Source organism: Papilio polytes, unplaced genomic scaffold (assembly GCF_000836215.1).
Source record: "Papilio polytes unplaced genomic scaffold, Ppol_1.0 DF824292.1, whole genome shotgun sequence".
In the NCBI taxonomy this organism is placed as follows: domain Eukaryota; kingdom Metazoa; phylum Arthropoda; class Insecta; order Lepidoptera; family Papilionidae; genus Papilio; species Papilio polytes.
The window spans coordinates 761968-777106 of record NW_013524912.1 but is presented as its reverse complement, the minus strand read 5'-3'; the positions used below and the strand labels follow the sequence as shown (position 1 = coordinate 777106).

At 34.3% G+C, this 15139-nt stretch overlaps 1 protein-coding gene across 1 annotated transcript in view; it reads left to right on the top strand.

Moving 5' to 3' along the window:
* The window catches only part of LOC106102508 (nuclear hormone receptor FTZ-F1), a gene marked incomplete at its 5' end in the record, with an annotated part of 25732 nt that extends 15640 nt beyond the window's left edge, over positions 1 to 10092 (top strand). The window contains 6 exons of the mRNA XM_013282019.1: positions 1038 to 1362; positions 1489 to 1589; positions 2851 to 2993; positions 3271 to 3330; positions 5449 to 5498; positions 9366 to 10092. Coding sequence (XP_013137473.1) covers positions 1038 to 1362; positions 1489 to 1589; positions 2851 to 2993; positions 3271 to 3330; positions 5449 to 5497 — 678 coding nt within the window. The remainder of the gene's footprint in view (positions 1 to 1037; positions 1363 to 1488; positions 1590 to 2850; positions 2994 to 3270; positions 3331 to 5448; positions 5499 to 9365) is intronic.
* Between the last annotated feature and the right edge of the window lie 5047 nt (positions 10093 to 15139).

Below are 15139 nucleotides of genomic sequence, written 5' to 3'. Positions count from 1 at the left end.
GCGCGACTTTGACCCACACCCTGAGCCGCTATCGGGCCAAGATGCCCGCGCAAGGGAACGATCATTGCCGTCCCTCACGCACGCGTGCTACAAGGATAAACTCTAACGCTTCTACTCGTACATTCCGAATTAGATATAGATAATTGAATGAGATATAACTGTAAAAACATGCCCCATTCCATTTTAGAATAAAGTTTGGAAAATACATGATATATTTTATAGTATTCGCTCGTAGAAAAAATATTACTACATTGATAGCAAACATACTTTTGTTGCTTATAAATAGCATGCGTATAAAATGCATAACTAATTTTTAAATAAATTGAGTAATAATGTAATATAAGCAAAAGTATTACATAAACTGTGTCAGGAGTGGCACGAAAGGCTCAGAGTGGACGGAATCCTCGCTGTCGTCGTAACTCAACGTAATCGGAACATTAAGATCATTCCGACAGATTGGACGGTCGTAAGATTTTGAGGATCCGATCTCGATCAGGCGAGCGGTTGAGTAAGCCGCGCGGTGTGGCAATAGCCAGCGAGCTCTAAAATTCAGTTGTAACATTTCGTAAACGGCAAATTTAACGCGCGCACCGCCCTGTGTATTCTAATGCAACTCGACAGTATCTGGGTCACGGATACACTGCTACACTGAGAGCCCGCCAACCGCCGACCGACGCCAGATACCACCCGAACATAGATAACACCTTTAACGCACACCAATATTGATCGATAATCGATATTTAGATCGTAAATATAGAAGACGCTCCGTTGTCAATATCGAACGATTGCATCACGCTGCTCTGACATCACACGACCGATCTCAGTACTACTGACAGCGTCTTTATGTTGAAACAGAGATTTTCAAAAGCACACCGAGTAACCGGGTAACGTAATATCATTTCTGTATTTTTGTGTTATGTACTAATTCATGCCTAACACTATGCAATATGCCATATACGAATGTATACGGATATGTAGCGTGCGAATGTGCATTGTGAAGCGTTGCGCCACTCGGTTACTCGGCAGCATAACGTCAGCCCTCCAACAACAGACGTGGTCGGTCAGCTGTGCTGCTTAAGCAATGCGGTTGTCATTTGTTGCAGGTCGATGACCAGATGAAGCTGCTGCAAGACTCATGGTCCGACATGTTGGTCCTAGACCACCTCCACCAGCGGATGCATAACGGTCTGCCTGATGAGACCACGCTCCACAACGGACAGAAGTTCGATCTTCTATGCCTGGGTCTGCTAGGAGTGCCAGCACTGGCTGATCACTTCAATGACCTTCAAAACAAATTAGCCGAGCTCAAATTCGACATACCGGATTACATTTGCGTCAAATTCCTGCTCTTGTTGAATCCTGGTTAGTATCGATCGTTGTTTAAGTGGCGATGTTGCGAATTGATTGTTTATAATGCAATATGCTGATGCAGTTTGTGTGTGTTTAACGATGTTGTATTTATTTTGAAGAGTAACTTTGGCGTTTCAGAGGTGAGGGGCATCGTGAACGTGAAGTGCGTGCGCGACGGCTATCAGACAGTGCAGGCAGCGCTTCTTGATTACACGCTCACCTGTTACCCTTCGATACAGGTACCTACCATTAATGCATACATACAAAATGCCCATTTTCTGAAATGACTATACACCTATATCGATATCATCTAAATCCAGAAATGCGGTAATATTATTGATCTTCAGTTTTTAAATATTATTTATAAACTCATAAAATCTAACGAAGGTTTTGCAGTTCATCAATGCCGCCTTTGAAAAACATGATTCATTTGATTCATCTGCACAAAACAATCTTTTAGATTTCAATTTCTTGTTTAATTATCATTATACATTATATATTGAAATGATCGTTTGAAAAACAAATATGTCACCTAGACTGTAAAATAATGTGAGTTTAAAATGTTTGAAATACAGAAACGATTCAATTCTAAATAAATACTCTATCACTGATAATTTATCTATGGTAAAAGAGTAAAGATGTATTGTTCTGTCTCTTCATTGAACTTGCTTTTACGTTTGATCAAAGTGATGTCGTCAAGTTGTATGATTAGTAAGAACGCATAAGAAACAATTACTAAGGTAAATTCAATGTTTGGTAGAGGGAAATTCAAAAAATAGTCTAAGTCAACAAATGACTAAATTCGTTTGTCTCTATGGTTTTATGAATACAATATGAACAAAGCCTCATTATGTAGAGTTTAAAGATATGATATTGCACGAACCGCGAAACGAGGTCTAGCCGTATTTCCATCACAATAGACGTCTAGTATGACAGACAGACTGATTGGTATCTACGAGTATATCGAAATAACATCTCAGACGATTTTTTTAATGCATCGAAACCATCGACTAAATCAAATCTAAAATCAACTTATTAAATAAAAATAGTATCCAATATAAGATACATGTTAATTAAGTATTATATTTTTTATGCTTAACAATATGCCGTTACGTTACAAACTTGGACCAAAAAGTTGTAAGGACTTTAGCAATAGTTCAATCGGGAAGGCCTATCTTTTTTCTACTTCTGTGATTAGATGATGCAAGTGTCTTTTGCCACTCAGCTGATAGCGGCGCGACTACGGTTGTTATTTTGTATAGCTCTAACATAAGAGTCACTAGGACGTACGACTCAATACACACACACGACTAGTAGCTCGCTGCTATCTGCTTTGTGGAAATAGAGACTTAGCTGCATCGTCGTCGTAACTATTAGATAATATCCGATTCCCTGTTAGTTCTCTCTACAGATAATAAATATTAATATAGGGTAGTGATGTCGTATCTAGGGTTATCCAAGTAACTCCTTGGCTAGAGACGGTGTTTTTTCAATTCGCAGGACAAATTTAGTAAATTGGTGACCCTGGTCCCGGAGATCCACGCCCTAGCAGCCCGAGGAGAGGAGCATCTGTACCAGAGACATTGCGCCGGACAGGCGCCCACACAAACACTTCTCATGGAAATGCTACACGCCAAGCGCAAGTAAGTTCACAAATCGCAACACTATATAACCACTATGTGTTTGTCGACTAAAATATGAAAACCAACCTTAACTGAAGATCAACCTGCCTCGCTTAATCATCTCAAATCATTCATGTCTTATGCAATATAAATGTTATGTATAAGTATTTTATGTAGTTTATATGCATAAAGATATTATATTTACATGTTTATTTGCGCATTCGTTGCCATAGCAACGGCGCGCCCAGCACCGTTCATTAAGAATCCGCCAGATATGCAGTAATGTGTCTTATTCTAGGCCGAACGGAGGCGAAATGGTTACCCGGAACGCTGAGCACGCCTCGACTCTAGACAGATTGTACGTTACCATATTATATGAGAATATCTTAGTTTATGCGATCATTCATGTATTACGCATTAACACACCGCGGGACAGAGTTGCCAGTTTTTCACGCCATTTGTAATGTTGCAAAAAGCACGCGACCGCAAAGTTTCCTCTCGTTGGACATAGTTTGCGACACGCAATCTTTATTTTGCACAATCAGACGCAAATTTTGGTTAACTTTGTTTTCTATTTTATGTAGTTAAATACATTCGCAGTATAACACCAAAAATAGTATTATGCTTGACATTAGCCACTGTGATCAGTATTGTAAATATATAGATATACATAGCTTATGTTTCTATGCACCTTTTTATTGCGGTTTCTATTTATAGTCACATTTTATAAGCTTGTAGTAATACACCTTATAATGTAGCAACGTAATTGTTAACACTAATAAAAAAATATTTTGATTGCATTTTCCGTAATTTCAAACTTTAAAATTCCACTGCTGGAACATTGCTGTTGTCTCTTTTTTAAACAAAATGGGAGGGAAGAAAACATGTTTCTATACTAGTGTTTCGGCTGTGGAAATCCACAGTAACATGAAATTACACAAATGATTTTAAAGTACAGTAATTACTACAACTGGCAATTCTATATCTCGCTCCCATGCTTTTCCTTTCATATTGGTGATGGTATTTACTCACAGGTATTTTGGTTTCTCATGACTGAATTATTTATTATTACTCGACTTCGCATTTTAGGTGCTTTTACCCTAATTTTTGATATTATATTTGTAGATAAAATGCTGATTTTTTTTGTTCAAAAATATCTGCGTTGTTATGATTTTGTCACGCTGTGCATTTTTAGTAAAGTAAACTATAAAATTTATTGACGCTTCAAATTATTACATACATTTCAACGTTTTTATTTTTTATTATATGCATGTTTTTGTTGTATTTGAATAACAATATTACAACAAAATTGGACAACGTGTAATTTTAATTTACTAATGCTTTATTCATTTGAAATCTAATTTAATATTTAAATATTAGTAAAAAGCATTTAAAATGCGAAGGGAGCGACAAATTATATCACATTATTAAGGTCTGATTCATCGGTAAATATTTTCAATTAAAACTTCTAAACTACGCAATCGGAAGCATGTACTCAATCTTATTTTTTCAATAATTATGATTGTGATTTTCAAAAATTCTGTAAATAACGCTATATTAATACTACAAACTAAAACCACAATCCAAAAATATACATAAAAGAAAATTGCGCCGCTGTGCATATATTAAATAATTGACCCAAATCCATTTATTTAGGTCACTTATTTAAGCGCTGTGCTCGTTTCGACGCGAGTAAACGATTGGACAGTATACTCGCAAACTTAAAACCACTGAATGTAATAAAAAGTACGTTAAGACCTCTTTTCACTAAGCGTTTACCCGCGCGATAGTAGAGACTGCTGTAAGGCACCATTTTAGTCGCTGTCACGCCAATACAATAGTAAAAGCTGTTCAGACACGTCGATAACCGCGAGGTTACACAAACCGGTTATCGCTACTCAACCGCCAGAAAATAAAATAGGTTAGAAGATTGTTAACCGAACTGAATTAGAAATAGCAGTCGCGCGTATTCAAAGTCTTGCTAGTGGAAATGGGGTCTAAAACATGTACAGAGTACTTCATGAATGAATTAAACATCCTCCCTTGTGTTTAACATTTGGCATGTTTTCCGTGTCGCTGCGACAGAATGCTCTGTGCATATATCAAGTTGGTCCCGGGCCAAGATGTTAATCTCATAATGTGTTCTGTCATGAACTGTGCCACTTGTACATTTTATTGACCCAATTCCTTCTAGTGGCCAAAAATTCACATAAAATGATTCGATGTAATTGTAACACATTCTATGTTTTCGAAATATAACTTACGGAAATATAACTTATACGCGTATTACATGATGCTTCAACGCAAAATGGACTAAACTTTTTTATATCTAAACTGTAGTTTAGGCTTTAGACAAGGTATTCTAAAGGCACTTATTTAGGCAGATTGTATATAAAATATATTTAGGAGTGCAAACTGAGGTGAATACAACGGCCTTATACAAGTGTGTTTCAAGAGAATGCTCTCTATGTGTCAGGTGCGGATTCCTGCCCAGTGACACGATTGAGCCGCATTCGCCAATATAGAGTAAGCATATAATATATACAGATTTTGTTGTGCCTCGAATGAGCTTACACCACTATGCGCACGCACTGTCGCCAAGCACCTTATTAGTAAGCACTCGTTCTCACTCAAAATAAAGGCTGTTCACAAGAACAGAGCAGTTAGGCTATGCAGTACCTCAATGATGGTTATTGTTTGAACGTATACTGTCAACAGTACTTAGCCTATAGACAAAGTAACATTCGATTAGTGATATCGGTAAATTTTACTTAGTCTACGTCTATTCTGTTGCGGCGATGTGTTCAAACAATAATGCTGTACCGTGTTACTGCTTCACTTCACTGTTCTGCCTTTGTACGAAATAGCAAAATGACGTCAAAGATAGGCAGTAATGCGGCTCTATCGGTTATGTTTTTTTATATATTACATATAAACTTAGATCAATTTTAAGATCGATAGGTCATACTTAGTATACCGTTTCTGATGCTTTATCCATTCTAAGTCCCTTTAGTGGGTTCAAAATCAAAAAATGTAATATTTAGCAATGTTATGAAAATGTCCTCAAAAATGAAACTGGTCAAGACTCCCTTCAAAGTTTTCCATTTGGTACTTTATCAGTAAGGCAATAAGAATTTTTTTTTTCAGAGCAGTAAGCCAAATTCAGTAATGAGTATTTTTATTTATTTATCAATAAACATCTTATATACCTCTTTGTTAATATAATGAAATTTAATCATATGTAACTGCGCTGTTAAAGAAGTCTTTAAAATACCATAACTGTAAAGTTTACTTATCAGATAAAATTTTGCACGTACGTTTTGACTATTCAGTCCAATCGTTTAGTTAAACTGTAGGGTAAGGACTTTGTGCTAAAGACTAGCGGTTCCCGTGCGATTTCATCAACATAAAATTATTATATTGTTTACATGTGTCAAATTGTCAATTGCAAATGTCAAAATGTATGACATGACAAAACTTGGTAATCTTGTTTTCTTGATGTTGGCAGCAACTTATGGTCTCTTTCCCACATTTGGGTCTTTATTCAAAATAGCCTAGAGCGTAAGTAGAAAAAGATTTTTTCAAAAATAAGCTGTAATTGCTGACATCTTAGGCAACAAAGAAGTGTGTGTTTACGCTTTATTATAATAGTATAGAAGTATAGATTGATTTGAGAGTTAATAATTTCTATCAGAATAGATGTTCTAAAATTACTGCTACGTTAACATCACAATTAATTGCTGTTATTAAAGTTTACTAGGACAAGTCGTAAATTGTATAGTAATTGATAAAAATGGAGATATCTTAAATCGAATTATATGAATTTTACACGGCAGTATAGCAATATTTGTTTCTTTTAGTTCACCTTGGCTTTCTTAGATGTTAAAACAAACTCCATTATTAACAAGTGTATAATGCTAACAATAATGCAAGTTTTGTGGTTTATTATTAAAATAATTTTCATCAATCTTTTTTTTCATTATCAATGCACAATGGATTTGATATACGTATTACCTTATTGTTCGCTGGATCTTTCGGTTATTCTTAACCGAATTTAGAGATTAGAATATACAACGTTTTTATTATTTTTATAACAATGGTTTCGGCTTAAAGGCCTTATAACCGTAATGTTTTAGACTGGACTCTGAACTTTATTCTTGTATACTTTGTAGTTGAGTTGAAGACAGGAATGACTATGTTTTATACAAGTATTTGGGAAATGTCGATAGATAATTGCAAACCCTAACAACCTTCTAATATTCTAATCATAAAAAAATCATGTCTTATATATCATTTTACAATTCACTTCGTGTGGTTATTATTAGTTGGAAAAAATATAAAAAGCAGTTGTTATATGTAAATAATTGTTCAATAAATATGAGCAAAGGGAAAAATCTTAACCTTTTCAAATCCACTTTAACCGCAGCACGTTAACAGACTCGTCCAAGGTCATAACTTTTACTTTTTTACGTCGCTCACCCGCTTTAATCTTCGAATGGCTTACAGTCGAGTTAACCGACCTCTTTAAATAAATTTCCATTTAATAGTCTGTAATTTATTTTAACTGTTTATTTATTAATCCTAAAGTAATTAATTTTCGAAATACAAGTAGATTAGTTATGTTAAAGATTCCTTCGCTAGTCGGAGAGGCACTTTAAGAAGAAGAAGAAAGATTCCTTCACTTTATATAAACTCATCTGAATTATTATTCATAGTTATTAGATATTGAAATCTATATGTTCGAGTCTGACCGATAGACCGAAGTTCAAATGACAACTGATCAAAAAATGTTTAACCCTGAAATAGATGAAGTGTCAAATGCGATATTTTTTTTATTTCGTATTGGCCACCTACATTTAGTTTTAATGTTAGGCTGATTACCTTTGACTGATAATATTCAAGTTAGAAAAAAAGAGCATATATAAAAACATAGTTTAGAATTTTTCCTATTTTTCTCCTGTAGTAAAAACACAGTAAAGTATACATTTATACATTTCGTAATTAGATTTAAAATAATCAAGCTTTTAATGGTTAATTTAAGTTATGGATTCAATACAGTAAGTACGTCAAATCCTAAAATATATTGTACAAACTTAGTAACAGACACCGCGATAAAAAAGTCACTAGTCAGTAACTGGTCTCAATGTAGGTCCTTATTTAGTTTTGTCGCCAAACTGGTCGATGTAATTTCTTCTAGCATGTTTTCTACATTTTGTTGCATTGAATTCAATTATTCCGTTTCTCACAATTTAAGAAACTTACCATCGTAGTAATAATTTAGTTCAAATCTTATTTGAGACCGTTTTTTTACTTTTTTTGAATGTAAACTACACTTCTCTAATATTTTTTAAAATTTTATCAGAATCGTCGGAAATATTTCCACAGTCGAAACTATTTAACATAATATTGATATGTTTGTTTTTTAAATTAATGAAAGGGATGAGAATATATTTCGGGGGCAATCTTATAATTAAAATTCTTTCGCTATAGATAATCTAAAATAATCTATTTCTTACAAAACGTTTAAATGAAAAATCACAAAAGTAAAACAAAAAAATTTTAACATAATTGCGAGAAAAATTCAAATATATGTCCAAATATTTGATAAGCCGATACTTCGTGGGAAACATGTTTAAAACATTATGAATGTATATGTAAAAGTTTTTTTAAACAGAATATAGATCACGTCGGAATAAAGATGATGGTTCTATTTCGATGTAATTCCGTTTTATTTATATTTTAGCATTAACGGAATAAACAAACAATATAGTTTTAAAATTGGAAATTCAAGTTCCACAGCGACATCTATTAACAAATATCGGAAATTATTTCACGCTTGCAAAAGTAGTAATTTACAATTAGCTAGTAACATTGCATTTGGGGCTGGCTTATTTAATTAGTTGGTACTTTTTAATGTAGAGATAATGCAACATAATCTGGCATGGGGAGTTGTGTTTAGGGTAACATACGTTGAACATAAAATAGATTACAAATTTCAGTACATTGGTTTCGGTCGTGAAAACCCACGTTAAGGCGAGCTTGCAATGCTGTCGCAGCAGTTACAATGTCACCTGACAATTGTTAATATTTCCATTGTATAATCTTACTAGTCATCATGTGAAATGTCCAGGGTACAGGATAAATCTGCACTTGAGAAACGGGGAATTAATTTCGAGATTTTAATTATGGTCTCGTCTATATGTCCGTCGTCTTTTCAAATGCATTTGAAGAATCACGGACCTCGGAACCCTACTTTAGCACACATCGCCCGCGCCAATTTGACATGATATCTACAATGATTTAACATGCACGTGCTAGACACAACGCTATGTAATTTTTGTTAATATTTTTTGTAAATGCAGCAATTGTAATTGGTGCACTTTCTTTTTTCAGATCTTGAATTGGCAGCGGGGTGTGGGGAGAGTGAAGTTGCGCCAAGCGCTCCCGACAACTTCATCAATGATGTTCTACAAAATTACTTATCACTTAGTTTTAGTTTTTAACTTGGTGTGTGATTAATTATAATAAGTTATTGCACCGAGCGCCGGCCGCCGCGCCGCGCGTGCCTAGTCCCAATACAGATAAAACAAATATTTATCTACCTAATCTCTGTTACATAAAACTATACAGGATGTATCGTATACCAGTCTCGTGTCGTAGCTACGATTTTATTTATTGATCAGCATGTATTTGTGTTACTTTCAAAATTGTTGTTAAGTGTAAATCATTAAATATAGTAGTGGTTATATCTATCTTAACATCGGTGCGGAAGGGAAAATATAACAGTACATTAAGGAAAGCGTCTGTGATTATAAATGATGAAAATTGGATACCGTTGTAATGATAGTTGATGTTGTATTGTGTAAATGTTAGTTTGTAAGCGGTTGGCGGTCGCTCGCCGCCGCACATTTCGTGTTACTTATTAACTTTATCTTCTCGTTTAAGCCTTCGATAAACACCTTGCAAAGGATCCCCCTCCCCCTCCCCCGTCCCCCACTCCCCCTCCCCGCGTACCTGTTTAACACAACGAGTGGAGTAGTTGGGCATTTTCAAATTTTATTATCAAAATTATATCGTCTACATATTTTCATATATCACTACTTTTAAGATTATTAATTAATTTTTCAATTAAAATCATTATTTTAAAACGTGTTTGCATACAGATCAAAATAAAATCAATTATTAAAATCAACAAATAACATACCAAATAAAGAGAAGTTAAAAATATATATATATAAATATTTTTTATCGGCCGTATCAGTACAAAAAATAATAATCCTTGTAAATATTAGCACACTACAGTGAATTATTCTACTTGTATTGTAATTATGTAACATATTTTTCAACGTACGTGCAAGAGAGCCTTAAAAATCATAGATTTTTAAACGATATGGGTACTAGCGCCTACCGACAAGCTCGAGCGAGGCGATGTATTTTTATAAAAACATATTGTTCTTTATTAACATATATGATATGTTAACTGAAAGTACATTACTTCGTATTTTTCTAATATGTAATATATTAGAGTACGTAAACAAGTGTAACGATCAACATTTATTGTGGGAAATAATACATATTAATATCGTAATTGTTAAACGATACACGATCATTGCAGTCCTGGTATCGTTTGCGAATCTGTTTGTTTGTTTTTTTTATTGGCGGATAATTATTACGTCGTGACCCATCATACACTTGGCTACGTAACAAATCGATTTTAGTTAATCAAAAATGTGATTAATGGTTTGTGTTTGAAAATGAATGTTTATAAATATATATATTATTAAATAATTGTAATCATAGTATCATTGCACCAAGTGCAAATGTATAGAAGTCGCATCAACGATTTAATATAGTAGGATATTTAGGGCCTGTCCCACCAAATTGTTATCATAACAATCGGTCGTGTAAAATATCTGATTGAAATCGGTGTTATCTTATCTGACAGTGATGTCATTTTTAAGCTATCTGTGACCAGCCATTGGTGGGACGGGCCCTTAGTGTTTATTTCATATAATTTGGCTTGGCGCCTATTTTCTATCTAGGCTTGTTAAACTTAATATATAAGTTACGGCACCATGTTTCTGTCTTTAATACCGTCCAGTGAACCACGACTTTAATCGTCTGCGAAAAAAAAGTTTAGGCTCTAAAATAAATTCTACTTTGCTTATTCACATAGAGCGGCGTGTTCGTTGTGTGTACACAACGCTCGTTAAATTATTGACAATTTTTTATGTTTCTGACACAAGTACAGATTTATGAACGATGCATTTTTAGGCAAATTCGATAGTGTATAATGTCTATCATCTGTATAGCCTTATAACAAAAAATGTTTAGAGGTTATAATTTTTAATTTCTATTGAATTCAACTAAGTATATGAAATCATGACAAATTTAGAGGAACGCTATAATCAACGTTATTGATAACTTTTTTTTGAAAATCATATTATATTTGAAATATAATTCACGTTCATGTTTTGTAATATTAAATATCAGGTCAATATTTACTTTAGCAGTCTTCTATATTTATTCATATTTATGTACATAATTATATTTGTTCATATACACTTTACAAAGTTCCTGGAAACGAAGTTGTGGTATGTTTTATATGATATACAAAATACAAGATAGGTTTTCAGTTTGCACGAACAAGTTAATTTACATAAGAACAAACTTTGATGGGAGTTGTTTGGTTTACATAGATACTTATTTTAATATCACATCAAGCGTATTTTTATTATAAGATTAAGGGCCTGTTCCACCAAATTGTAAATTGTCTAATAACAAGATTTTGTTACCTCATCTGACAGTGGCGTCATTTTTAACCTATCTGAGACTTTATCAGCCAGTGGTGGGACAGGCCCTAAATAATCAGAATCATTTGAATAACCCCCGCTTGCTATTTCCTATCTAAAATAGAAATTATTGAATAGTAAATACTTTTGTAAAGCTGTGATACTAATGGGTATTTTAAATCAGAATTCCTGTAAATAAAAACAAACCGTCCCGGACAAAAATAACTTTGACTTCTTCCCAATATCATTGAATGTTGTGGATTTATTTTCTGTTTAATTATAAATTTATGTACTCACATCAATTTAATCTTGAAACTCGAAAATTTATAAGAAATATAAAGGTGGTGTTTCATTAGATCGGTGTGTGTTGCAGCTTTACAATCGTAAGTCATTTAAGACGAAGTTTATCTGTGATTGTATGGAATAGTTATATTTGTTAGTCTGCGTGTTTGTTCTACCCTATAGCGGCAGAAGATAGCACTTTGTGTATATTACCCCTGTTTCCGCAATGGCTTTAAATTTTAAAAATCCCTAACACGACAACAGTGTCGCCATCTCTTATCTCCATAATGAAATAGAATACCTCTCTGTACAATAAGTTTCTTACACCCATTTTAATTAACGTTTGTTACCATTTTACAGTATTTTTGTATATCAGATTTATTTTTTATTTATATTATTACTAGTATTCAAAATATACAGTATTAATTGCAATAAATTTGGTCGAGTAATAGATATGTTTTAAATTGTAATTAATTGAATTTAAACTAGATTTTTTTTTATTCGAAATGTTTTTATTTTTTATATAGAATATTTAAATATTTGTATTATATATTGGTCAAATTATTTTTATCTATAACAGAACATTGATTATTTTTTTTATTTTCGTTCATCACATCTTATATAACATAATAATTATTGATATAACATTTAAATAGTAACTAACAGAGATAAATCGTAGGAGATTACGGTGTCGTGTGCCATTTAAAAATTATTTACATGGTTAATATTGAGGGGATTGTCGGAGGGGAAATGGATATTAGGATCGGTTTGAGGCTATTCGGACATTTTCGCCATTGGGCTCAATAAGTTGTCACTATGTTTGTGATGTGCTTAAATTTGTACAAACCTGAGACATATCTTTTTACTCGAAGTAAATCCCCAACTGACATCTTATAACAGCTTCGTCAACTGTTTAATGTAGGAATCAATTCCTTCGGGGTTTTTCGCCGAGCGAAATTGTGGACAATATGTGTGTTTAAGGTAGCAGTGATCATATCATTAACTATACTTTAATGTTTGCTTCGTCTATACGTCATTTTGCTTCATTACCGTTTTGACAATTTATTTAATTGAATAGAGTTTAAATCTATGCTTGTAACGTACGTGTAAAACCCACTATTTACGTCGTAAGGTTAGTATGTAAAATACAGCGTAATATGTTGTATGTAACTTTCTTCTAAGTAATATCTATATTTATGAATTTAAAAATAAGTATTTTGAAATGTTAAGGCACACGCCATGGGTGTTGTATTGTAAATGTACATTTTGAGTTGAATTAGAATAAACGGAGCGAGGATTTAGTTGTCGAAAGGGACTGGCGAGCGACTGTCGCTTCGCTCAGAGCGCGTTGAGCAGCCATACGGAGGCCACTCGGCGGTCATACGGTGGCCACTCGGCGGCTATACGGTAGCCACTCAGTGGCAGTGGCCAAGTGCGACGGCCACGCGACGGCCACCCGGCAGCGAGCTCCTCGCGGCCACCATCGCCACATCACACGACAAGTTGACGACATGATAGGGCGGGAGAATCAAACGCGTCACACACATTCCAAAATATAATAAAACCGCTGTACGCTAAGTGACGCGCGTCGACGAACGCGTTGCTATTCTGTAAGTTAGCCACTTTGTTGTTCATTAACGATAAGTTAGGTTTAATCTCAATGGATGTTGTTTACTTTAGTCTGTGTATAGTATTGTATCTGTATAAGTTTGTATGAGGACGTGAATTTGAGCGAATCGACAGGCGTCCGCCTGAGGGTTCTTCGTAGGATGTAAATGTTTAAGTACCTAAGCGATTACTTTGCACCTAACTTCATTTCGCGAACCGTGTTAGTTTTATTGATTGTACATATATCTAGGGCGAGGTGTACAGTTTCAATCAATATTATATGGTTATTGTTGAATCTAAAAATATGGGGGCTGGCAAAATACCAATGCAATATCGCATTTGATGTTATAAATTTATCTATCTGATACCATAGATATATGTCTATTTATGTGTTAATATTGTGTACGGCGCGGCCGAGCCCGCCGCGTCAACACGAAGGCGACGCGGGGCCGACGGCCGCGCCCACCGCCAGGGAACGAAGCCCTCGCAACTCTACATTATGTAATACCCTAAGTACACCCCTTAAGTTCAGCCATTCAAGGCTCTTATTTTTGTAAGGTTGCTACCATTTTAACTGTATTAATATCGAAAAATAGATTTATTTCTCGAAGACACGCAACTTTTATACATTTTTTTGTTGCTGTAATATTTTTATTTTGAATAAAAGATACTACATTTGTTACCAATTGTTTAATTGTTATACCGAGGGGATAGCGTTGTACTGTCTCGTGTGAGTGCAGTTAGCAATGGAGCAACCGGCGCCCGCGAGAGGCCGCCACCTCCGCCGCCTCGGCCACCTCCGCCGCCTCACTTTACCTCACGCCGCTACTTTTGTACATTTTAAACTAATAGCTAAATATAATTGTTGTCGCTAAATCATTAAACTTATTTTATTACCGATCTACGTCTTGACTTCATCAAACAAACCGTAGACGTTGAGCTAAATGTATTTTATCAAAATATAGATAGATACAAGTGCGTTAGCGACGGCTAGACACGCCGGACGCGCACCCTCGATGTATTTATTTTCATGGATTTTAATTATCATTGTGAGACGCACGAACGTGCAACTTATTGTAGAAATAAATCATATTTTCGTTTAAATTATTGCGTCTTTATTTTACCTCCAAATCGGATAAAACAGACGACCTAACTAAACAAATCTAAAAACTATTAATACTAATATAATGCAATAAAAACAACAATACTCAACAACTTGTTACATACTAGTAAGAATTATTACACTTATAATAAACAGTATACCATATCCTACAGAAAAACATGATGTTTGTGCTATCAAATTTTAGTTCAAATCACAAACGACTAACTAAAAATTCTAGTATAAAACAGCGCCATCTTTCGCCTGTAAAAATAAACTTGTAATACAAAAAACAGCGTGTTAAGCCAATGATATGGGTAAGTACTTTTTTATTTCAAGGAGAATGAAAAAAGTTATCTTTGTGGATAGCCAGTTTAGTATGTCGA